The sequence below is a fragment of the Neopsephotus bourkii genome, unplaced genomic scaffold (assembly GCF_033783945.1).
Source record: "Neopsephotus bourkii isolate Nb327-2 ecotype Australia unplaced genomic scaffold, CSIRO-AGI_Nbou_v1 NB_1493, whole genome shotgun sequence".
Taxonomy (NCBI): domain Eukaryota; kingdom Metazoa; phylum Chordata; class Aves; order Psittaciformes; family Psittacidae; genus Neopsephotus; species Neopsephotus bourkii.
In genome coordinates this window covers 5,874,969-5,901,182 of record NW_026901969.1, presented here as the reverse complement: position 1 = coordinate 5,901,182, position 26,214 = coordinate 5,874,969, and the positions used below count along the sequence as shown (strand labels likewise).

The 26,214-nt window shown below is 36.6% G+C and overlaps 1 protein-coding gene across 2 annotated transcripts in view; it reads left to right on the top strand.

The window, feature by feature from the left end:
- NAV3 (neuron navigator 3) overlaps positions 1-26,214 on the top strand; it is a 547,859-nt gene that overhangs the window by 138,382 nt on the left and 383,263 nt on the right. For both annotated transcript variants that reach the window (XM_061369391.1, XM_061369392.1), the window contains exon 2: positions 1,924-2,321. In XM_061369391.1, coding sequence (XP_061225375.1) covers positions 2,250-2,321 — 72 coding nt within the window. In that variant the 5' untranslated portion in view covers positions 1,924-2,249. The remainder of the gene's footprint in view (positions 1-1,923; positions 2,322-26,214) is intronic.

Below are 26,214 nucleotides of genomic sequence, written 5' to 3'. Positions count from 1 at the left end.
ACTATTAGTCCTTTGCTAATATCACATTCAAACGTATGTGAAGATAAATCTGGATAAGAATAGGTACCTTGTGTTGTAGAATTAAAAATAACTACAATTGTATTCCTTGTTGGAACACTCTTAGGTATGAAGGAGAAATTATATGATATAGGGTAACATGCTGGCAGTGTTTCTTGTATCAATATCAATCCCTTGATTTTTGTCTGCTTATTGAGTTTATCCCACCCTTGTGGAATCATCCAGCATGGTAACAGGTTAAGTCTTTCTCCTATTTGTAACTGGATCACAAAAAGAAAGCTTGCTATTTTAGTAGTGAGGTTAGGCACCCTTGTTTGGGGTTTGTTTGTTGGTAGGGTTTTGTCTGGTTTTGTTTTGTTGTTGAAATTCAATACTATCAGAAAAGAATAGCTTTCAATGGACCACATCATGTTTTGCCTTTAAGTCCTGGGTGAAAAATGCAAATGTGACAATACTGAGAGAAATCCAAGATACCATCAACAACCAAGCCAAAAACTAAGCAGTAGGAGTTGCTTGGCAAGGCATGAGCCTAGTGACATCCTCTGTTAATAAACATAAGTGGCTTCCATTGCAAATGCAGAAAGTTAGTTCATATCCTCCTAGAAACAGCTGTCGCACTTGACTGTCAGTTCACAGACTTTGTTTCTGAAACTCAGGTTTTTGCACCTGGGAAAAAAAAATCCACCCACCCCCAAAAAAAATCCACAACCAAAAACCCCAACAAAACAAAGGGAAAATGAAACAACCCACAGTAGATGCCTAAATATGGATTTCTTTCTTTGGAAGCAGATCTCAGCCATCACGTTTATGGTTTTTGGCCTAAGTATAAATCAGTTACGGTAGGGTAACACTTGCACCTTAGATCTGATTAAAAGATAGCTGAAGCTGATAGTAGTATTAGTAATGACTCTACTGAAGTTTGAATTTTATTTTTTTAAGAGAAAATAATCTTTTCAATGTAATTTTATTAGAGACAGACTGCATGACCTAGCATGCACCATTCAATATGCTATCTAGACATCTTTCTTATTGCATATGCATTAGAGAAGTTATGTTGTGAATGTTATGCGTTTAAAATGAATTCAAATGATATTTAAATTAGGTTTATATGGGCTTCATCTACTCTGTTAATTCAGTTTAAACACAATTGGCTTTCAATTGCACTGAAGGCATGAATATTTTATGATTTGATTGTCAAAAATGGCAGAAGAAGCACTGGCTCTTTCTCTTGCTGTTAGCAGGATTTTAACTTTCTGGCAGTCTAATCTTGTTTATAGTTTTGTTTTGTTTTGTTCTCCCCTGCCTTTTGCATCCTTCATGAGAAGTTTTGGGGGGAGATAATTTTTAGTTTGGGGTTGTTTTTTATAAATTGTCGTAATGTCTAGGACTTAGTATTCAGAATACGTTTTCCCTCTCTGCCCCCATCAGTATTATTTTTTGAAGGCACTTGAGTAGGAAGTACTTGGTGATGATGGAAAATTTTAATCTATGCGGCCTTTAGTTAAATAGTCTTTTTTCCTTAAAGTTTTCCTTGATGCGTGTAGTTGAAATTCACTAGCTGTTCTCAGTGAACACCCTGTGTGCCCACTGTCATGTAGAGTGGGATGAGTGATCATGCAGAGGTTTTTCCTACCAAATATTAAATCGAAAAGCAGTAATAGTTGCTTTAAAAAACCTGAACAAAATAATAGTAAAAAACCCCACCCAAACAAACCCACCCAACCAAAAAAATCACCCCAAATCCAGAATTCCAAATCCAAACCCACCAACAAAACCAAACCACCAAGATACCAGAACCGTCCCTACCACATATACACCTTAGGAAGACAGAAAATCAGTTATAAAGAGAGACAGCAAATGGCAAATCAATCCTAATGATTTATTTTTTTTTTTTTTTCTCAACAGGTTCACAATCAGGATGTAACCTTCTGTAAAATGGAAACCTGTGAAGAAAGATAACAGTTGGAGTTAAAAGTAGTGGCTGAATATTTCTCTTCTTAAGCATCAGCTTATTAAAACGCTATGTTGATTTGGAAAGTCCCGGGAGTGAACTGCAAAGTTTTCCTCAGCTCAACTGATGGGTTTCTTAGTTATTGTTCCAAGTCACTGATGTTCAGAGATGATGTGTGATGGAAAAAACACCATGTCTCTGTGTTTGTAGCCCCTGATTTTTGGATTAGTTTGCTGTATTGCTGAACCGATTTCATTTTGAAGGGCAAGGAGTGAATGTGATGGATTTATCTTCAGAGATGAACAAACATGGAAGGAATCCAGTAAGTCATAAGCTAGAAGATCAAAAGAAGGTAAGATTATCTTTAATTATATTTAATTACATTTAAACCACTTGCAAACTCTGTGATGATTTTTAGTAAACTGGAAATTAACATGCTTTTGAGGATAGTTTGCTATGCTTACACACTAATGCAGTACACTGAACTGCTGTTATGGGACCGTTTCTTCGTTGTCTAGGAATTTTCTTTCAGATACTGCTTGATTGCCTAGTAATTTCATATCAAAAGCTCCATGAATTTGTCTAGCAATTTGTTTGACAAAACCTTTACTCATTATCAATGCTGAGTTCATGGCGTAGACCTGCTGATCCAAAGTAAGTATCTGATGTCAGCCTGAGACAGTTCGAGATCTTCATTTACAGTGGATGTGTGGATAGACCCTTCCTATTGTATCCTATCAGTAGTTTTGTATAATTTGGTTTTCCAATAATTTGTTGTGCTTCCAGTTTTACTCTTCAGTACCCAAGGCATTTTAACCATGCAAATTCATGCTTCCACAATACAGAAAATCCTTTAAGATTTCCTTTCTGCAACAGGGAAAGGGAAATCTGCCCACTTCTGCAACAGACTGTCTCGAAAAGTTCATCTTCCCAGTTCAACTCCTTTACTTACTCGTGCTATGGTCTGGAAATTTTTCTGATGTTTATTTAATAAACCTCAATTTCATGCTTTTTAATATCTTTGGGTCCTCCTATTTTCCAGTGCCTTATTGGTATTTTGGAATTATGTTCATAGATTTTCCTGGGGGAGGGTGGTGAGGGTGAGGGGTTGGGGGAAAGGTGGGTTTTTTTCTGTGTGTTTGCTTGTTTAATCTCAGTTTCTTAAAACTTCAAAACTCTGTAATACTTCTTGTGCTTGGGATCTAATCTAAGATTGCATTGAATGGCAACCAGCAGAGAGAGTGAGTTCTGGTGATAGTGTTCTCTGGCTGAGATGCGCTTCATACTAGGCCTTAAAATGAGATTTGCTGATCTCTTTGAATAACTGCATAGATTTAGGGGGCTGTTAATGTTCAAATCATGTATCAGAGTGCAAGTTATGTACTTTATTATTAAAGAGGTTCATGATAAATGCTGCTGGGTTGGGTCTTCTTTCTGAATTCTGGAATGAAAGCTGCTTCTAATGGTTTAAATAATTTTGATCTTGTTTGGGAAAAATAAAAATTGGAAGAATTTATGGGCAACATAAATCAAACAATTTTTAGACCTATAAAATCAGATACTTTGTTTCAGTGCCCTGAGAGTGTTAATCTAAGTCGTTTGATCACAGCTAATAGGTTCTTAAAGTGCAGAGAACTGCAGGAAATATACCCTGATAGAGCATGTGATGACATTATTGTGGAAATACATTAGGTCTTTGAACATTTTTTTATAATGGAAAAAACACAGGGGAGTGTGATAGGAGATAACTGGTTTAGAGCATGGGGCTTTCTCCAACTCATAATTCCAACCCTTCTGTGAACAAAAGAAAAGCTGAGAAATGTTAGCATTAGTCTTGCCATCCAGTGAACTCTTCTCTGAACCATTATTGTCTGATGTGGAATCGAGTATGCTCGAGTCCCCTCTTCCCCCAAGCCCCTCCTTATTCAAAGGGTTCTTTTCCCTTCATGTCTAATACCTGCAGATTCACTTCTAGAGACTGATTCTTCAGATTGCTTAGGAGGAGAAGGTTTGTTTCAAAGAGGATCTGTTTTATCTCAAGGTCAAATGTTTTCTTTAAGCCAGTTTGTGGGCATTTTATCCAGCTGTAGAACTGCGCAACAACCACCGAAGGCTCTGCAGCTGCTAAAAGTCTCTGCTTCTGTGGTGTGGCTGATGCTAAAGTAAATGTAATGATAATAAATAGAAATGTAGTTAGTTTTCCTTCCATTCAGGAATCCTTACTAGTTATTTAGTATCATTCATATGCTAGCATTGACTTTATTATAGAAGGCTAATATTTTAATAAAAAAAGGATTTAAAAGTGATGAGAAAACACAAGAACCAATAGTAATTTGGCTATCTCTTTATGCTGTGTTGGTTGTAAAGCAAATTTTGAAATACACTAGATGGAAATGAGTGAAATAAAAATGGACTGATTAGGAAATACTGACTGACTTACTGGCTGACATGGATGCCTTAGTGGTGCTCTGCCTGGATCAGACCAGGCTGAAGTCAAGCTGAATCTCTTGGATAGCTCATATTCTATCGACAAATGAAAAAAATTGTGTTCTGGAAGGACTTAACTGTTGTATTGCTGCAGATTCTATTGTCCCTGGACTGTTTTCTGCATAGGGACTTCAGGAGAAAATAGTGGAGAAAAAAAACTAATTAAGGCTATCACACTTCTCAGTTTTAAAAATAAAGATTGTGGTTTGCCATTTAAGTTTTCTATTAAATTCATAGTTTATATATATGCAGTATAGTTACTTTCTTATGATCTAGATTTGGGCCTAGGCAACTATGTTGATATAATTTTTGTGGGTTTAGAATAGGAACTGTCATGTCCATAGCACACTTGGATACACTTCTTGCCTCAAAGCCCATAAAATGCAATCATCTGCATCTTAAATAGATGCATATTCCTTTTATGGCTCCAGAACTACCAAGTTCTTTAACCTTTCTGTAACTTCAAGATTCAGTTACAGTTTTACTTATTTCTGGCAGTAGCCTGTATGTTTGTGGAACTGGCAGGTGTCTGCACTGATACCCAGGTGTTTGATCCTTGTGAGCACAAAATGAAAGCTCAAGCATGAAGTGGGAGCTTTTGGTAGCTGTGTGGAAGCAGTAGTTCAACTTCTGTGGCTGAAGTGTTGGTGAAAGGAGGGAAACAGGCTACAGAAGGCAGCGTGAAGTAGAAAAAGAGTCATTATAATGAATTAATTTGACCTCCTACAGAAAGCAGGTATAGGCCTTCCCTCTACAAACTCTTCTAGCTGACTGCAAAACCTCATGAAATTGGTTATGAGCTGGAATATCCCAGTTTTGGGATGTCCATCAGCTTAATTTGCTTGAGGACTATGTCTTCATATATCTCACATACAAAACATACCATTCCTTCCTCCAAGCTGGATGTGCCAGGCATACAGCTCCATCATGCAGAGATTTCAGGTTAAATACTGTGCTTTCTTCCCACAATGTACTGTAAGTTGTTATTTAAAAAGTATGATAACATTCCAGGTTTTAGTACATAAATGCCAGTAAGTAGCAAATGCATGGATCGCCATTTACAGTATGGTGTGTGGGCTCACAATTTTAGCACATGGGAAATGGTAGGGAGTGATAGGAACTAGCATTTTGAATAGCAGGTTTCTGTAGGCAACTCGTTGTATATAACCATTTTTAAAACACAGAAAAGGCTGCTTTATCTATCTGTATTTCATCTCAGCAGGGTTCTTCTGTTTTCGAAATCAACAGATACATTTGTCATCTGCTGCCATATGCATCTTGTTAAATCCGTCAAATACATATCCAAAATTTCCTGACTGCTCCAGTCATTTAATTTCAGTGTTCCACAGCACACACACACACACCTCCCCCAGCTCCCTGCCCTCCCCCAGAAAAGTCCCATTCTGGTCATTTCTTTGAGAGACAATCCAGCTTACTTGGTATCTTTGAAAAACGCTTGCTGCAGGGAGGAAAAGCCAGGCCCTTGACTGATGCTGCAGCTTTGGCCTTGTTAAAGTCTGGAGACAGGAGGTGGGAACCTGAGGGTGAGCTTCCCTGTGGGCATGCCGATGAGTGTGAGGCAACATGCAGACAAACAGCAGTTTGCAGTACCCTCAGGTATTGTTTATGTACCTGACCCTGTGTAAAACCTATAAAATTTTCAGAACTACAGTAATGTACAAAATGCCTCCCATTAACAACAGTACTCTGTCCCTTAAAGGTCTGCTGTATCTGCTTTGTCTGCTAATTTACCACTTTCTGTTTCACAGTCTAGGGTGTTTCAGACAAGCTTACTGAGTCCTTATCCTGCCTTAAACTGAAATATTGTGCCTAGATTTGAAATCCATCGTGCAGAATACACTAGTAATGATATTCTTGCAGAATTGTTAGTTTCCAAAAGAGGAAACATTGAACCTCTGCTGACACCACTGACATATGGCTTAGAGCTCTGCTTGAATGTTCCTGACGCATCTGCTTGGATGATCTTAACCCAGAATGCTTGCTATGGTCAGAGGGATGGTTTTTCATCACATTTTCTTTTAAAGTCTCTCAGCCAAAGACCTTGGCCCTTCTGTTTCGGGGGCTAATCCAAACCAAATGAAAGTGAAGGAAAGTTTTCAGTACTGTACCACCACCCCCCAAATATATGCTTTAAAGTAAAATATGATAAAGTGCAAGGATCTCGGTTGCTTTCAGAACAAATTTCTTTATTAACTTCAGTCTTTCTTTTCTGTAGGCAGAGGAGCCACTGAACTCAGAGGGATTTTTTTTTTAATCAACAACAAGACTCTATTACTGGGCAATAATTAAATTTAATTAATAGGCAGGAATACCAAACAAGCCTCTTCTGCTTGTCATCTCGTCGGATATTTTGCTCATCTCCTCAGTAGTCATATGGAGATTTAGTTAATGTCCAATAATCTTTTTGCTTGATAGCATAAAATAGTATTTTATTGTCAAAAGCATCAGGCAGTATTGATATGCAGTCCTTCAGAAATCAAATCAAGAGAGAAGGTTTAGTAGGGATAGATGAAATGGGAGTAATCAGCATGTACATGACACTGTTTCTTCATTCCCTACCTGCTTTGTTTTAGTTGATATTCAGTGCACAGAACAACACTTTGGGAAAAATTAGATGTCTTCATCACGAGGCAGGTGGGCCAGAAGCATAATTTGTTCTTGTGAACATGCTCATACTGCTCTGTCTATGCTCCCTATTTTAGCATCTTTGGTTCTCATTTTTATGACTAATTCTGTAGTTTCCCAACAACCATTCTTAAAAATAATGACATGAAATACTGCTTAGGTCAAGGTTGTTGCTGTTGCAATTTAATAGCTCATTTTCTTTTGAAGATATAGGTTCTGGATTATGTTGCTTGTTATCTCAACAAAATGGTTGATTTCTCCCATTCTGTTTGTATTTTTCCCACTGACTGAAGCTGCTCTAATTGAGCTTTGTCTTCTCCCTTTCCCCACCCCAGGCCCTCTTAGACATATATCCGTACATCCTGTGAGTTTTTTGTCCATCTGCCCATCTATGTGTCTGTCAGGGGATGCTTTGCAAACAACTGGAGATCTGGTGAAGAGTCAGGCTCCTTAAGCTCAATGTTCGCTATTATCCCTTATCTCACAGCAGCTGGCAAGTTGTTTTCCTCCACCCCCCCCCAATCTATGTCCAGTGTTTTAACTAAACATAGTGGGGTGAGGGGATAGTGAGGGATCTTCAGGGCTGAGGGGAGGGGTTTGTTCTCTTTTTAGTTTGCCTTTGTGTTTTCTTTGATACCTTTGAATTAGGCAGATATAGGAAGAGCCCACCCAACTTTTTATACTACTATAAAAAGTAATAGGCTGTGGAAATAAAACTACAGATGGTTTCCAAATTCTTTGTTATATCAGCCTTTCTCATATTACTGCCATCTTTCCCTTAAGCTGTCTGTCTCCATACTCCATGAGTGTTCTGTTTCAAAATTTATGTTAGAAAGACTTGAATTATTTCCCTCAAACGTCCCTAGGGTCAAACGTCCCTAGGGCCCCACCACCTGACTACTCTCACTTGATGAAATTGTTCTGTGTACTTTGCTAGTGCAGTTGTTCCAACAAAGAAAAACCCCAAACATTTACAGTCTCAGTAAACAGTGTTAAATATCATTTTATGAAATAGGAAACCCATATTTAATAATTCATAAAGTAAACCCTCTGATGCATGTTTACAGCATTTTTTCCTTCTATTAGAGAACCATGATGTAGATAAGATATTCTATGTAATTGAGTCTTTGTTGCAGATTGTGGCTTCGAAAAGGCAAGGAAAAAGTATAAAAAAGAAATGTATAGTATTTTAACCCAGTGCTACAACAAAACAGCTGATGAATACTGATCAATTAAGTATTTTCTTAAAAAGATACTGGCTGCATAAAACTTGTTTAAGATACCAGGTAAAAGTTTACAGGATGTCATTGCTGCCTGGTTAGAAGCTCAGCTGCTTTGCAGTTGTTTGTGCTGGCAGATTTTTGTGTAATCAGATAGCTGAAATGAATACTACTTTGTATGTACACATACAACATGATTTTGAATATACACTACAGAGTAGAATGAGAGGAAGAAGGCGACTTTTTATGTGGGTTCATTACTTCCCAATCCACACACCTGCAAGAAAAAAGTAGTAGTATTACTTACTGGCCTTGTTCTTCACTTACTACTAAAGGCACAGTTTCCTGTTTCTGCCAATTGCGTTGCTTTTCACAAATATGCAAAGGTAGATTTAAGCATCTTGTCTCAGATGGTCTTATCTAATTTGAATTAAGATTCAGTGGCTAAGAAGCAGAAGACATTGACATTCACAGAGGTAATCTTGTAATTATTCAGTTTGCTTGAGGATGCCTGGTTGGTTACAGACTATCTGTGAGGTTTTCATTTGTCAAGTATAAAAGCAAAAAAGATTAGCAGCTTTCTACCATAAATCCTGTTTTTTGATTGCTGTTGCTCCAAGCTATTTCAAAGAAAGCTCTTGTTAGCTTCAACACAAAGAACAATTTAAGTGATAATAAATAGCTTAACTAGTAAATAAAGTCACATGGCTTGTTTGTTGTTTCTCTGCAGTGGCATTGCAAAATAAGGAAATCAGGGTAATTGTTAGTTAGCATTTTCCTGCTCTTACTGTTGTTATTTTTTGAAAGTGTTTCTGAATAATATTTGGTTAGCTGCTTGTGTCTTGAAATCATTATCTGGGAAAATCCTGACTCCTTTAAAGTTGAAATGTAGATCAGGAAAGGGCTAGGTTGCCAAAGTAATGTGCAACCTTGTCCTATCTTTCCTAAGAATGAGCACAAGCTTGAGAAGCAGTTGCCCAGAGCACTGTGCAGTGCAGAATTTGAACTGAGGCTTTTAGGTGATGCTTTGTCTTGCACTGTGATACTGTGTTGTGATTTTTTATCAGCCAACTCCACAAAGATGATGGCTTTGAAAGGCTTTTTGAGATTTTTGTAGTTTGAAATCTGATCTTCGCAACGTGAATGGTCCCATAATGAGCACATTAAGGGCCCACTGTTGTGCTTGTTGGCTTCTTAAAGTGTTTTCTTAAATCTTGTGGATGATTCTGTATCAAACTGCTATTTTCTTGTCTCCCTTCTCTTGAACTTTGAACTTGTCATGGGACTTTTCTATGCTGAACAGTCTCCATACAACAGACTAAAAAAAGGAATAGCCAGGATCCCCCCTAGAATGTTGGGGAAAATGACTAAAAAAAAATCTGAACCTCCTGTTTGCTCCAGTCCCAGACTAGATTTGAAAGTCTGAAAGACAAAATGATGTAACTAAAGACACTTGTTTTGTTTTGATAATCCTATTGTTCTTTTAAGTGTGAAGGTGCTGCTGTGTTTACAAAGTATTTGGGCAAACTTGCTGGTTTTGTCACACTTGCATTGAGCTAATTTCTCTAAATTACTCCATATTTTTACCTTGAGATTTTAACTGGCTTTTACTTTGAGATTTTAACAGGCCAACAACTCTGCATCTTCTTGCTTATCTCTGCAGTCCTGTATTAGGAGTCAAGGGTTACAACTGTTGTTGGGTCTGTGTGTTATGGATAGAAGTCCTACCTATTTGATTTCTCTAATGCCTCTGGAATGCTAGTTCCTGAAATTGGAAGGGGAAGCATCTGCTGCTGCTGCTGTATGAGAAGTAAACCAGTGAGAGAATGTACAGCACTGTGCCTTTATGGGAGTGATATGAAGACCTTTGTAAGACTATTTTGTAAAGGCTAAAGCCAGAATTCTTTCTTGAGACTGCATTGCATGCTTGCTCATAAAGCAGAGCTAATAACCTTTTAAACTCATCCCAGATAGGTCTAGCCTTAAGGAACATATAAGAGGACAACCCTGACTGTTATCCTGGCCTTTAGCTTCTGAATAAAAACATCTGGTGGAATCACTGATTACCAACAACAGTTAGTAGTCCCAAATTAAACCATATCTTTTCTTCTTAGATGCAGTACATAAATATGCAATCTGAATAGAGAGACTGAGTGTTGTGCAAATGCAGAAATGATGCACAGAAGTTTAAAGTCTATCTTCTACAAATTAAGGAATGCATGTGGGAAAAAAACCCTAAACCCTCCATAACCTATATAATTAGGGTCAAGGTATATTGCTGAGGTTGCATTCATTTGTCACATCAGTTAGTAATGCAGACTCCCTGAAATGTGAGTCTCTAGAGCCTGGATATTGTACCAGAATGGAAGGCTGTGCTTTGTTACACCTTAAACTGAAGTGTCAGGGTGCATTCAGGCTGTGTTCCAATAAAAGAATGCTGCTGGGAGATGTTTCGTTTTTTATTTTTAATGCCTTGGTACTGGTATTAGCTTTTCTCCAGTGCTCAATTACAAACCAGTGTAAAGTCAGGGATGAATTCTGGAAATACTTCTCATTTTCTTTTTTAGTGCAAACTTGCTTTCTTTCACAGTTGGTTACAGGCAAGCACATGCATATCCATGTTGATTTGAATGTAAATATGTGTGTATATATACAAACTAACATAGTTATGCTGTAGGTTTTCTGCAGGTAAATGAGTAAACCTTTGGTAGAGGGGAAGAAAAAGTTGACAGAGCTACTGAATTTAATACCAGTACGTTTTCTCTTTTTCACAGCTGGGATTCTGTGGTGTTTAGATTTCTTTTGGGTTTGGTTGGGTTTGTTTTGTGGTTTTTGTTGTTTTTTTTTTCTGGGGGGGGGGGGATTAGGTGACTTTTTAAGACTTCAGGATACACTACTATTAATAAAGTGAACCTTAGAATGTTATAATTTGTTTTTATTTTTGTAGCATGTTAACATGTAATAAAATTGTATCTCAGTAGGCAGTGCTGTATGCAAAACCCATACATTTTGAAAACTTAATTCCTTGATGTCTCTAAAATTGTCAGTATCAGGCATAGAAATATCCCTTAATGGCACTTTTACCTGAGTGGCTGAATGTAGGTTTTGCAAGGGAAAGGGACAGCTCCTGGCATCCAGGGCTTTATCTGAGGGTATGCAGCAAAGCAGCTGTTGTTCCAGTTTAACATTTATTATTCTTGAAGGAAAAATAAACCTGTATTTGAAACGCAAGTCAGCAGGCTGTCTTTATTAGTTGAGCTCCTGATGACATGTTTTTTTTTTTTTCTGCCTCTCCTTTTCATTCTTGCTGTTGTTTTCTCCTTTCTCTGTCAGGTGTACTCTCCTTACCTGTCATGCTCCTTCTAGCCTTGGTACATGTTTGTTGCCCTCTATACGTTTGGCTTCATTTTCTTTCTCCCTTGCTCAAATTAACTTGGCTTATGATTATTTTTTCCATATACATGCATATACAAACATGCAGATAATTGTGTATGTGAATATGCATACCTACATGTATATTTGTGTGTGCAGGTATCTTGAATGGGTGCTTGCATATAAACATGTAATGTGGACAGCGATGCACAAGACAGTCCCTAGTGTAATAATTCATAATGTTTTGCTTTCCTCATGTTCCATTTGTTTCTTGAATTTTCTGGAAAATAGTAGCCTTAGATTAGAATATTTGTCACCCTGTGCACCTGTGTGTATGTCAATAGAGTGAGAAGAACAGGAGTCACTTGTGTCTAACTAGGGCCCTTGAGCCTTTTAAAACAATAGTAGTAGTAATTACACACTTTAAAATTTTTATTTTATTTTGTTTAAATTGGAAATTTTAAATTTTTTTACAAATCTGCATTTCTTCAGTTTTGTTGGTGAGCAATTTTTGTGTTTATTTCCTCTTGTATTCTCCAGCTCAGTCAGAAACATGGCAGTTGTTCTTAGCTTTGGATAGAAGAGGCACATCTTAAAGCACTATCAGTCCCCATGTCATCTGACTGACACGGAGCAAATGTCTCTCTTTATCTGAATCCCTAAACTGATATCAGTAATAAGTTGCATGTTAAGTCCATAAGGCATAGTTATTTGTAAGTATGGTGGAGGCATTGTGTTAATGAAAGAGGACTTGGGGGGAAGCTGCCAATATTCTTTCTGGAGATTTTTTAATTGCCTGATGTAAACAATGTGGCCATAATTTGTGATTTGGAAGGGATGATTTCCAGCAGGTGTTCTTTTTGGCTTGATTGCGGAGGGCAGGTGACTTTGGTTTATTGTTGGCAGCATAAATGAGAACAAAGGAAGACTACAGTATACAGACTCACAGTGATTCAATATCATAACTTCTAGAACACTAGCAAGTATACATAAAGCTGTAATAAAAGTGGTCCCAATGGAGGTCATAATTTAAAATCAGATTTACCTATAGTTACTACAAAATATGCTCTGATATCTTGAAGGTATTTCTTACGTGATGTGGAGTAACTGAGGTACATTCTGATTTCTTGATGGTGAACTCTTTTATTTTTTGTTTAAAATATGTTGACTTTCTTAAGAGAAATGACCTTGGACATCTGTCATTTTTAATGCTGCTGAGGTAGCAGATCAATATTAGAGCCAAAATTCTGGAAGGTGGTTATTTAGTTTGCCTGAACCTACTCTGTATTTAGAGTAAAACACCATCTGTATCTGTGTTATGGAATAGCTTATTAATTATATCAATATACCTAATGTTATATGACAATTTCTGCCATATCACTTTTAGGAAGGATGATCTAAGTAATGGTTGAGGCAGAAAAGCTAAAGGTCTGTTTCTCTTCTAGCTTTGTCAATTTAGTTTGTACCCTCAGGGAAGTTGCTTAAACTCAGTTTTATCCATCTGTAAAATTAAAAGATCTTCTGAATCATTGATCATTGATTTCTCTCAGAGCATTAAGATTCTCAGACTGAAGGTCAAATACATTTGCCTAGTGCTTAAAATAAATACGCTTCAATTATGACTATTTATTTGCATCACGGCAGAGGACAGGAGTCTCAGTCATGAATCAGGATAGAGTACTCCTGCTGCTGTAGGAATGTAGGAAAAAACTCTGACTTTCAGCAGTTTTCTTGTCATTTTCCTTGATTCCACTCTTGTATTTAGTCCCTAAAAGCAGAATATACGTTTTCCTTGGTAGAATGTGATCTCTTACATAAAGCCACTCATCACTTAGGAACAAAGTTGTCCTATGTGTGAGAGAGAAGATGGAAGTTTGTGTACACAAAGAAAGGAATATAGTGGCTTTTTCTTTGTTGTGCTCACCAAAAACTTAGAATGCCTTAGCTGTTACTGCACTGCATCTATATTTTCTCCTAATTTCCCAGTTTTTCTGCATCATAGTAATCTAAACATGCTCTCAGGACGACACCAGCCCATTTGGTCGTGCATTAGACAGGGGAATACATTCTTAATTTGTTCTGTCTAGGTGGTAGCTAACGTAGATGGCGCTTTCTTGTCAATGTTAACTGCCATATGACAACTTTACAATGCCACTTACTCTTTCTATGTTATTTCAACTGGTAATTTAAAGAAATCATTGCAAAAAGAGCAAATGGCTCAGCTGGGGAGGTGGAAGAAAGAGGTAATGAAAGAAAATTACAGAATTTTCCTATGCCAGTTTAGACAACTGGGATTTTGTTCTTTTCTGAAATCAGATGAAACTGTTTGCAGTTAGCTCTAGAGTAGCATCAGTCCTGGTGTAAAATGAGCTTTGCCTCAAAATCCAGAGGAGCTCCCTTCCTGGAAGAGTACCAGTATTGCAAGCTGATTTGCAGATTTGCCATACATACAAAAATTAATAGTGATGCATAAAACCCAGTACTCATTGTCAAAGCTGTGAGGAGTTGACGTTACATCGCGATTTAATTTACATCCCGTGCAGAAAAAACTTCAATATTGCATGCCAACCAATGCTCAACTGTAATGAGCTAAAATCGTATGTAAACATTAGAAACAATGATGATCCCAAGAGCAAAATTCGAAAGTGGATCGGTAATCCAGAAGTGCCAAAGAGTGATTATGAAGATCTTGGAGCTGATTTTAGTCCACCATGAACAAAATAGTGAAGATCATCTGCTTTGCTCCCCTCCTTCTCTCCCCTAGTGTTTATGTTCGCTTTGGTTAGTATTGCTGTAAACAAACCAATAAGCGTAAAAAGAGAGGCGTAATACGTTTCACAGTAGTTAGCTTTTTCTTGCCCTTCACTTATCTGTGTATGTCCATCAAATGATTAAAGCAAACAAAGTCATTCCTCTGCAACATGTGTCTAATAATTGTGGCCAATCCAAATTTGATCTGTCAAAAATCTTCTTGTGGTATCTTGATATGTCAGTTCACGGCACAGCTAGAAAGAAAGGAGGAGTTGTCATTTGTTAGCAGAACAGCTGGCATAACAGGCTGGAAGTTGTGTTCTCCAGGAATAAATTTTTTACCAAGGTAAGTTCTGTTGTGGATTTTAAACTGTTAAATGTGCAGCTCATTTGCCTGGGCAACAATAGAATTTCAGAGGAAATAAAAGGGAAACCATGAACTTATGCTTGGGGGGGTGGGGTGTGTGTGTGCTGGTTTTCATTTTTATTTTCCTCCCCTGTAAAGAAGGTTTCTGTGACTGAGGTTGATTGTGCTGACAGCTGCCCAGGGAAACCAGAGACTCTCATGTGGAAGGCAGGACATACATGCTATATAATGGTTTATTTTGTATCTCTTTTTGCTCTCTTTCTTAGTTGGATTTTTCTTAATAAAGCAAAAACTGGAACCTCATTAAGGGGAAAATATTAATCCATAACTGCTATTTAATATTTTTAGACAGTACTTGTTGTTTCTTCCTATCACGAGATATTGGTTAAGACAAAAATGTGTTTTGAGGATACTGAGCTCCATTTTTTTTCCTTCCTTCTTTCTTTATGGCAACATATGTCTAGGAGTGCTGTGGATGCAATATTCCTACAAGTACAGCACTTGAATCGGGACGGTTCAAATAAACTAAAATATAAAAAACTGCAAGTTCTTCATGAAAAAAAAAAAAAAGAACAAAAACGCCAAACCAGAACTTTTTATATTTGAATATTTATTCCTCTCTGTGGTTTTAATGCTATTTAAAATTTTTAGCCTTTAGTACCATACATAGTGATCGAAAAGATAGGGAAGCATTTGTTAAATTTTAAGGCACCCCGTGGCTGTCTTGGTACTGTAACTACAAATACATCCTGGTAAGTGCTCTAGGCATTGCCACCAGTATTTGTAACATCATGTTTCTTCTAGTAATTTATGCTATGAACCAGTTCTCAAAATCGAAACAGTAGCTGCATCTGATTTTTTTAAAGAGGTGTAGCCTTGGTGGCAATCTCATGGTTAAGGTTGTGTTTAGATTTACACTAAACTACTTCACAGTTTTACTCTAAAGGTGTAATTACCCAGACCTCTTAGATAACAGTGGGAATCTTTCCAGTGATTTTTGGCAGGCTTGCTGTAGAGCTTTTCAGTTTTTGATGTAACATCTTTCTGCTAGAAGGCTTTACTAAGATTTTAAAGAAAAAACAATTAATATTGGTCTGTTTTGTACTTGAGGTACCTTTCCAGTTACCCTACAGCCCACCTATCTGGGCCTATGTATTGGTAAGTAAAGGCTAAAGTCTTCTCGGGAAGAAGGGGAAGGTAGATGACGGCAAGATACAGGGATACATGAGGAAGAGGTATGTAATGGGGAGAGGGAGATTGTCTATTCACAGAATAGAGGAATGGCTGAATGAAAAATTACAATAGTAGGGTTAAAAGTAGCACCTCTGAGTTTGTGCAGTGCAGTACCTGTTGTAACTGAGGGCACTGACAAAATGAGGAAAACCAGCAATGCCTGTATGCCCCCACCATAGCACAAACTCCTTGAAATTGCTTTAATTATTATAACAGTTGTGACCTAAGCTTGTCAAATATTCAGCTGACTTGTTCATCTCAGGAATATGAGTTTCTTTTTGCTACTGCATTCTGTTTTCTTTCTCTGTTTTTTTTTTTTTTTCTTTCTTCTTTTTCCTCTTACCCCTCATTTCCTTCCCCCCAGTAATTTATCACAAACTGAAGATGCAAGCTCTTTGGGACAGTGACTTCCTTTTTACAGCATATTTGCAGTGCTTGGTTAAACTAAGCTTTCACTGTAGGTTAGTTATCTTAAAGGTTAGAAAAGATGATTTTTGGTTTTTTTTCTCATCTTTATGTTAATGCTGCTGAAACAATACAGACTCATCTGACTCATTCCTTCTTATAACATGAGGTATAGATCAGTGCTGTCATTTTGCAGGTAGGCATCCCCTAGATGTTTGCATGCGACATGCCAAATACCTGTCTTTGGCTTGGCCTTGACAGCAGCTGCTCCAGGGAAGAATAAGTAAATATAAGCTTTATAATTTATAAGTAATTATGAGCAGAATAATTTATATTCAGGAAGATCTTTCAAGTTACAGACAGGGCCAAGAAATCTCAGTGGTATATATTCCTTGTATACATAAAAATCACAGGTTGTATAAAAAAAATGGCAGTCTAAACAAAGGTGAACAGGTGAACAGTGTATTTTGAGCAGCAGGTTTACTTTTAGAACTTTCCAATACCACACACCTTCTACTTGAAATTACATGAACTCCATATACATAGATCCATACGCTTATAAATGTCCTGAATGAAATGTAATATTTGAAGAGTATAATTCTACCCATGAACTTCATGTGTTATAGCATATTTTTAGTGTAGAGCAATTTGATGCTTAAAATTATGTCAGCAATTTGGAGTGCTACAGAATGACATAATTTGGTATTCATTAGTGCATGTGTACTGTACTTAACGTTTAGAGACATGGTCAAAATAGTGTAGTTATTGTTAGCTTAATTTTTATATCTCACTGAAATGAGATATGTTAGCTTTCTCTGGGGCAGACAAGATGCTGTATTCCAGGCTTGCACTTCCCAGAGTAATTTTCAGTGATATGGCTATTCCAAAGGCTTGTCTCAATGTTTTCAGCATTTTCCCTACGTTGTTTTATCAAATAATTAGCTTAATGCATGTGTCAGTGTTCATTATCTTTCTTCCTTTCCTTCTTTCGTTCATATTTTTTTCCTGGAAAAACTTCTACTTTTCGTTTTTATTTCATGTTACACAAATCTTTGATAGCATTGTGTGTGAAGGTTCAACATTAACACTTTCAATCATTGAATAGATTTTATTATTATTGTTCCCAAAGAAATCTATTTGTCATGTAACTGTAGTGCTGTTAATGCTAAGATGCCATAAAAGTACTCTTTTTCCTCTTTTTTTTTTTTTTCCCATGATTTAAGTGAGGATAGGTGGAGATGATGATTAGACAGGTACAGACTTTCTGAAGGAGAAAATGCTTATACACAGAAAGATGTAACTACCCTATTGGGGTTTTGCATTTCTTCATCAGTATTTATACTATGGCAATACCTAGCAGCCCCAATCTAAAGCCAGAGCACATTCTGCTTGTCACCATACAAAATTATATGGAGAAATGATTATTGCACTGAAATCAGTGTGCCAGGTCAAAAATCTATGTGAGCAGCTTGGGAATTTATACTTAATGTCTGTGCACTTCCTTCAATGAATGGAACTGAATGCATTCAGTTGTGATGCAAGAAGTGGTTGTTGTTTGAGAATGTCTGAGAAATTATGATGCAGAGGACTTTAAGCATTACAGATTTTGAAACAGTAACCATAAGCTGTTTCAGCTAGCAGGGAAGAGAAGGGAGCAATGCTTAGTGATATTAGATATATATACTTAGGGATAACAGCATATCCTAATCTATTGAAAAGGACCTTTTCATTTATCTGCAAGTGTACAGGATATGGTTTGACGGCTGTCCTGTATTCATATGATATTTTGCCTCAAAGTGACACCTGGTAGAATATCAACAGGTTTGATGAACTTCTGCCTGTACAAATAGGCAACTCCTGTGTCTGAAGGGAGATGACACCTGAATTAAAAACACATATAGAAGTTCCTCATGATATTCAAATGAAGCAGAGCTTTTTTTTTAAATTAATGTCATAATGTAATATGTTATTATGTACTCTCACTGTAAGAGTCACTATATAGCAAGAGAGAATCATCTTAGCATCAGTTATCGTTTTGTAGGTCTTTATAATGAGAGTTTCTTATTCCTCTTGTGATTCATTTAGGGAGCATATATTCTCAAATGCCTTAATTCGGTTTCCTTTCCCTTTAAGTAGTCATTTTGGTGGCTTGGGATGTAGGCAGCAAATAGTGTTAATAAATGTTTCTTGTGTCATTCTTACCATGCTTTATCAGTGTTCTGAATGCCAGGACATAAAGTCATAATGTTGAATAACAAATCATGTGAAGCTGAATTTGAAAGCTGTCAGCACTGATGAGAATGAAAAAAGTTCTTGTAGGTTAGATCACAAGACAGTTTGGATGGTCAACTGTTTCTAAGAGAATCTGTCTTGATAACAGAAGACAGAGGCACTATTATTACCCTTGTTTGCAAGTGCTTGCATCGTTGGTATTGTATGCTTTTTCTGAGTATTTATGGTTGTACAAATACAAATGAAACCATTTTTAATGTTTTGGCTTGAGTGTTACTGTACAGTAACTCCTAAATCAATGTACTCTGTTGAATTGTTGCTACTGCTTTGAGAAAACTTTGCCTTTAGATAAATCTGTGTAATTGCGCTGGAAGATAAGAGCCTGTTGTCTGAGAACAGCTGAAGTCAAACTGTAAAGACCTGTAAGTCATACATGTGCCACTGAGAGTAAAATTTGATCTGCAGAAATTATTTTCTGCAGTTGGAGTTACACAAGCTGAAAACAGAAAAGCTTGATTTTCATTTTCAAGGTGGGGTGTAAAACTTCCCCCCTCCAACTACATTTGATGTGGGTGTCATGGGAGAAGTCCAAAATGTTTTACATTTTTCTTTGAAAACTGTTAGTAGATATTGTCATTGAATGCAGCAATTGAAACATGCAGTAGTCTATGATTCTATGTATTTAGTATTTCCAGGCCTTCCAGAATGTATGGTCAGTCACTTTGCCATGCTACTGAACTGAACGCATCACCCATGTTGATTACAGGGCCTGTCCATGCACCATATAAAAGTTCAAAGGGAGAGCATTTTTGAAGGACCTTTTGGGTGGTTCTATGTTTTTCATGTTGTCTTCTCCCTCATCAAGAAGGTATATTCTTATGTATGCGTAAAGATTGTTTATTATAATTTATCTAAATGGTTACTGAATTAAAATACATTCAAATATAACTTTTTATAGTTACCCTGTCTCCAATTCTAAGAAAGGAGAGAATAAAAAGGAAGTAAGGACTTTAAACACCCTTCTAGGACCCTAGCATTTAGTGCTTTTTGAGCAAAAGAAACAGGGTATTGATGTCTATGCAAACTCAACAATTTTAGTAGTTTGCTTCTGTTCCAATTGAGTTTATGAAATAGAAGTGAGAGTGGGCTCCATGTATTCAAAGTAAAAGTATTTTTAAGCTAGAGATGTTATTTTCATCTTTCTTCACAAAATTCAGTCTTTTAATTTGTAAGAGGTTTATATTCTCAGTTTGTTTTTTCCCTGTGGCGTGATAGCTACAGTCCAAATTGTCTTTTATTAAATTAACCATCGATTTTCAATTTTCTATGCTTTACACTATATTTGGAACTCATCTGTATTTTCAATGAGCATTAATCTAGAATGTCTCTTTCTAACAAAGATATGATGTTAACAGTCTCCTTCCCATACTCCTAATCTAGTTATGTGTGGCTGGTGTCTCAATGAAATAGATGGTTGTCTTTTTCTGGTTTTGGGGTTTGCTGATACCTATTTCGATCTAATATTTTAAACTTTATTATTAGCTAAAAAATGAGATAAACACAGAAACAGAGATTAAAATTTCAGCCAAATGAATATTAATCTGATCTTTCTGGAAAAATCATTCATAGCTTTAAAAATGCTTTGTAAATGCAGTAATTATGATAGTAGTGGCCAGATCTTTCATTAAATTTATAATAACTATGCCAAGTGAGCATTAACAGATTTGTGATAACTGTTTTTTGTATTATTCTGTTATCGATGTTTTGGCATATATATACTTAGATTTGTGCGTGTCTATGCAAATCTGTGTAATATTTATTTCTTTAATATTCCAGTAAGATACAGAAGTCATTAAAAGTCTTTCAGCATAGCTCTGCTTCCACTGGCGGTGGTGGGTGTGCTTCATTCAGTAGTTTTTTTGATTTAAATGTACTTTCTGGAAACAATTCTATCATCGGGCCTGAAAAACAAATAAATGCACATAAAGAACAACAATTGACAGGAAGAAAGACATTTGGAAGGCACTGAAGGAGAAAGACTCAATTTGCTTATGCATTATTGCTATTCTGATCTTTAATTTAATGACTTCCAAGCAAGTAGCAGATATAGTGGGAATTTCATTAGATCTTTTCACAGTGTACTCATAAAATTCATAAATATAAGACAAGACACCAGAATTATGCCATTCAGACAGTATACTGTATTTTAATAGGTATGCAAATAGGATTAGAGATGTTCAGGATCATTACTTTTTAACATTGTGAGCTGCTGTAAATAGCAGTAGGGTCCTTGGATGTGGCAAGGTTGTCAGACTGTCTCCTACTGCCTCAAATAAAGCAGAGAAAGGCCATACTGGAGTGAATCCCAACAGTACTTGTGATGCTCCTCCAACTGTCTGTGATGGAATGCAGATAGGAGATCCCATGTACTAAACTACCTGTAATTTCTTACTCTGTACTAGAGTAAGTAACTGAACAGTTTCTTCCACCCAGCGAGGTCATCTCTGAAATTGCTCATGGTCATGCTTTTGTATGAGCAGCTGTAAGAAGCCAGGAGAAGGATGACACCCTGCAGGTTTTCTCATATTTGATAATGAACAAATATTGTAGGACTGGCTAAGATACTTCTGAGAAAATTACAGCAATTTTGTACTTCCTTTAACTGTTCAGCTGGCATGTTTTGGTTTTGAACCTATATCCTGCAGGTGTTTATGCCCAGGCACACCATTCACACACAAATTCTATGACTTTCCTTGGTTAAGAATACAAGAGTACAACAGAAAAGTGAGATAATGGATAAATGTGGCCACTCTACAGTACTCATTAGTTGTGTTGCCTTTTTTGGTAAGGTCTCCATTAAAAAGAAATGTATCCTGAACCTGTTCTGAAAGTCAACAAATCGAATTTGAACAGCTGGATCCAGTAATTGCAAGGACTGTAGGCAATGGATTGTGTCGATGTAACATGCATTCTGGATCATGGTGACTATTCTCTGGAGAAGAAAAAAGAACCCAGGTTGCAATCAAGGGGTGGGATACAAAAATCAGAACTCTCTTTAAATGGGCACTCGGTGACTGAGGAAGATCCAGTCAAACCAATGCAGAAGTGCCATGTTTTCTAGAAGAACTGACTCTTAGGTACTGAGTCTTTTCTTAGGTAGGAAGAAATAATTTCTCTGATATTAGCTGCTCTCTTTAAGTTTGTTTTACATAATTGTTGCAAATAATTTTCAGCAGTAAATGAACCTTCGTATAAATTTACTCGCAATTAGGGTTTGCCCAGATTCCTGTCCTGGAATGGATTTTTGACCAGAGAGAATTTTTGTGAATCAGAGGTTGCTTTGGACAGTACAGCTAAATCCTAGGTTTGCTGTTTAAATACTAAAAATAACTAACTTTTCATTATTCAGTACTGAATATGCATGCAAGCTTATGAAGTGGTGTAAAATGTATCAATTATCTGGAAAAGTGTATTATTTTGTATACATTACTTCTAGCACAATCAGATGAAATGACTGGGATTTCTAGATCAGCATTCTGAGATTTCAATTACTTCTGACCTCTCTAATATTTCTAAGAGGTTTCCTCTGATGCGTTGCTCTTTCAGTTGATCTTGTCTCATACTTGTTCCTCTTATTTAAGTAGAAATTCTCACATCCTTTATTCCTTTTCCTTTTCTTCCAGCATCTGTGCCACTGTTTCAATGTTTATGCTGCAAGATGTTCATCCGTTGGGCCTGAATAAATAATGCTGGGTCAGATCCTTTACTGTTGTGGCTGCAGCAACACATTACAGTTTGCTGTGCACCTGAACAAACCCAAAAACTATTCACATTCAAATTCAAGATCTGTAAGAACAGTGTCACCTATCAATGGTGTCAGCTTGTTGATGTGTGCAGCCACACGCACAGTTGTGTTGTGGTCAGTGGCACAGCTTCTTTGTGTGTTTTTCTTCTTGCAGTCAGCTTTCTGAAAATACAGCTATGGTTCTTTGTTTGCAGTTTGGTTTTTTTGGTTTTTTTTTTTTTTGTTCGTTTATTTGGTTTTGGGTTTTGTTTTTAATTCATTTATGCTTTAATCAGGCAAGATACAGCTCTGGATTAGCATGGCACTGCGCCTTTGTGTTTATACCCTGCAGGTAGGACTAGGTTTCTAAATGCCATCTGGCAGTGCTGCTAAGGGCCTGAATTATATCAGAGCATCCAGACAATGAAATAGAAAAGATATCATAGTAAACTTCATTCACCTGGTTTTGTGTGCCTTGCATGCAGACACCAAATAGGTTGTCTAACATGAATTTAAGCATTATAAATAAGGGCAGGGTGAGCTGCTTAGCCAGCTGATGTAACCTTTAGCTTAAGGCTTTCTCAATTCTGTGATGATATTAATAATTTATTGTTGGATTTATGCATTGTTGGATTTATGCATTTAATTCCTAATTATTTTTTTTTAAATACTGCCTGTCTGAAGACCTAAAACTTCCAGTCTCTGCTGAAGCTGGTATGTTAAGATTCATCTAAAACCTGAGCCATGGCTTGTTCTTTTTGAAGTCTTTGAACTGAATATAGCTTTAGTTTGAGCTCTGTCTACTTCAGAGGAAAGGAAACACTTTCTTATTCTGCTCACAGCCAGCCTGTGCTGGAGGGCTGCTGCTTCTCACAATGACTGCAGAAGCTAATCGCGTGTAATCCCTGTGTTATTTCTCACAAAGAAAATCTGCGGGGATTGGAAAAGCATGACTCGGTGGATATTCACATTTTACATGGGTAGATGCTTATATAATATTTTATAAGCCATATCCTTTTGGATCTGCCATTATTCTGCTTTTTATGTGGCAAACGTCATGATTTCATTTGCACAGCCTTGCTGTTGTGGGTTCCTAAAACACATAATTTGTAATGCTCAATGAGATACAATGCTTTTTCTTTCTCTTTAAAGAGATGTGAATATTTTGGGAGAGTTTTCATTTTATTTCTTTAGCATAAAATGCTGAACTGTTACAAACTGCTCAATAATAGAAATGTTATATGTCTGGGTCTTCCAGACATGTCTTTTTTATGCAAATACTGTTCCTGGATATGTCTTTGCTGAGCTGCCAAACATCTGGAAACCTTGGACAAATAGCCATTGCAAATGGATTGACTGATTTTTTTCTATTGCAGTGAGTCTAGCAGTCCATGGTTTGTCAGAGCTGCTAAATATGAGTTACACAATGCATTTCCACCTTAATATCCAGCATTTGCCAGACAGCCTTGTGAATCCTGTTGAGTGGGATGGATTGCACTTTAATTTATAATATCAAGAATCTGGATGGTTTTATACTCCTAAGCAAATGCTTGTTCCCACAATTGTGTTCCAAATTGGGTAGAGAACAGGTTTAGGTTGGCTTGTTTTGGGTTTTTTTTTTTCTGGTTTTTTTTTTTCTTTTCCTTGATTGCTTGATAATTCAGCCCAGTGATGGTAACACTAGCTATGAGTTGGCATTTAGACCTGTCTTACAGGTTTTCTCAAAGAGATACAGGGAATTTGCTTAAGTGTTGCATACGGCCAGGTTTGTCAAGAGGATCCTATGAATTCCAAGTAGCTTATTAAAGGATTCAGATCTCTGAGACATAGTCACAGAAAAGCACTTAGATCCTGTTCCAAAAATCTGCATTCAGAGTAAATATTATGTTTCAGTGCTGTGGATGTTAACAATGAAGACTTCTCTGTGCATGCAGATGTGTACGTGTGCTGTTCTTGAGGAGCAAGAGGGGAGTACTGCCAACTTGTAGTCCATATTGCTGTAGTTAATGATTACTTCAGTAAGTCCAATAGATCTAATTTATCTCCTCCATGAAATCTGTCAATTGCTTTTGTAATCACAGGTGTTTTTATAATTCAGGTTTTAATTGTGATTTCGGGTTTTTACAAGGGATAGCAAATTGGTGATTAAATCCTTCTATCCTCTTCTCCTCTTCTCCTTGAAGGAGTTAAAAGTTGATGACTTTTCTGTTCTACATTACTCTTGCACCAATGCAGGATTTAAAATTTCACCTCTTCTAATAACAAGATTAGGTCAAATGTGTTTCTACCCTAGAATTACATCTGTAAAACAATTCTTGGAAGGATTTCTGGTTTGGGGCTGAGTCTGTTTCAGTCCAAAGTTCCTTTTGCCAAAACCAGACTTCAGTGAATTCATGTTTTATATTATCTAAGTGAAACTGAGGCAGAGGTGAAGATTGTTTCAGCTTTAGTCTAAATAGTGAAGTATTTTTGACAGGCAAACAGAGTGTTTGTAAATTACAGAAGAGTTGATTTCCTGGAAGGTTTTTAACAACTACTTTCTATAAACTGAGTAATTTATAACTCTTGATGAATACTTCTCATATTTTTTTCTAAAATCGATGCTTTAAATGTATCCTTAATTGTGCCTTACCTGTAAGGGTGAGCTTTTCTTCAAAATCAGCTTTTACAATGTTTATCTCTATCTTTGTTACAGCCAGATTGGATTATGATGTTCTAGTCTGAGTTTAGCAATTTCTAAAGGCCATTCAGAAATTCTGTTAATAAAGAATAAGTCATCTTTCTTGCTTAATCCTGTCTCATATAGATCTGTGCTCTGTAAATAATGTAGCTGATAATTCATTTACAGCCTTTTGAGTCTCCTAGAGAAAGAGAGAGAAATCGGGTCTGCTGAGATTCATTACAAAAGCAACTAAAACCACTGAAAATAAAATAAAATGAGAAGTACACTTGACATATATTTATTTACAATTGAGTCTGCTATTCTGGGTAATAAATGAGGTGGGATAAGGAAGATAAAGCAAACCCACAAATTTAAAACGTACGTTAAATAGCTGCAAGAGCAGTCTGTACGTAATTTATGTTTAAACATGAAATCAAGATATGGATTGAGGTTAAAAATGAAAAGAAAAAGGTTTAGGACCTTTTCTGCCTGTATTATGGTTGCTCTGAAACCTGGATAGCTTTTCCATGACTAATTGAAAATTGACTATATTTCACATCTGGTTTGGCTTAACTAAAATATGCTGACTACTACTTGCATGATTTCTTTGTATTTTGTTCAAAGGTGTACTTTACCTGTGCCATATTTGTTACATAGTTCAGATTGAAGTCCAGACCCACATTCTTTCCCCTTTTCTTTAGCTCTAGCACACAAGCAAAATGATTGTTTTAACTGCTGTCTTTGATCTATATGTCTATTTTTTAATCCTGTGGTTCTTACATCTGTTATAAGGTACTAACAGAATCCTGTTTTTTTTCTATTAAGGCTGTCTTAACAGTACAGACTGCTGCGAACACTAGTAAGGAAATCTGATGATGTTTGTATTACCAGACAGATCATGCAAGTTGGTTTATTAATTTGCCCCTGTCTTCTTAAAATCACTCATTGTCTACATGTTCTTTAGATACCACAAATAATGGAAGACTGAAAGGTAAATTATCTTAAAGATTTAGACTAGCATGTTTGCATTCATTCTTGACATGATCTAATTGGATTTGTGCTTTTCAAATACTTCAATCATAGTCA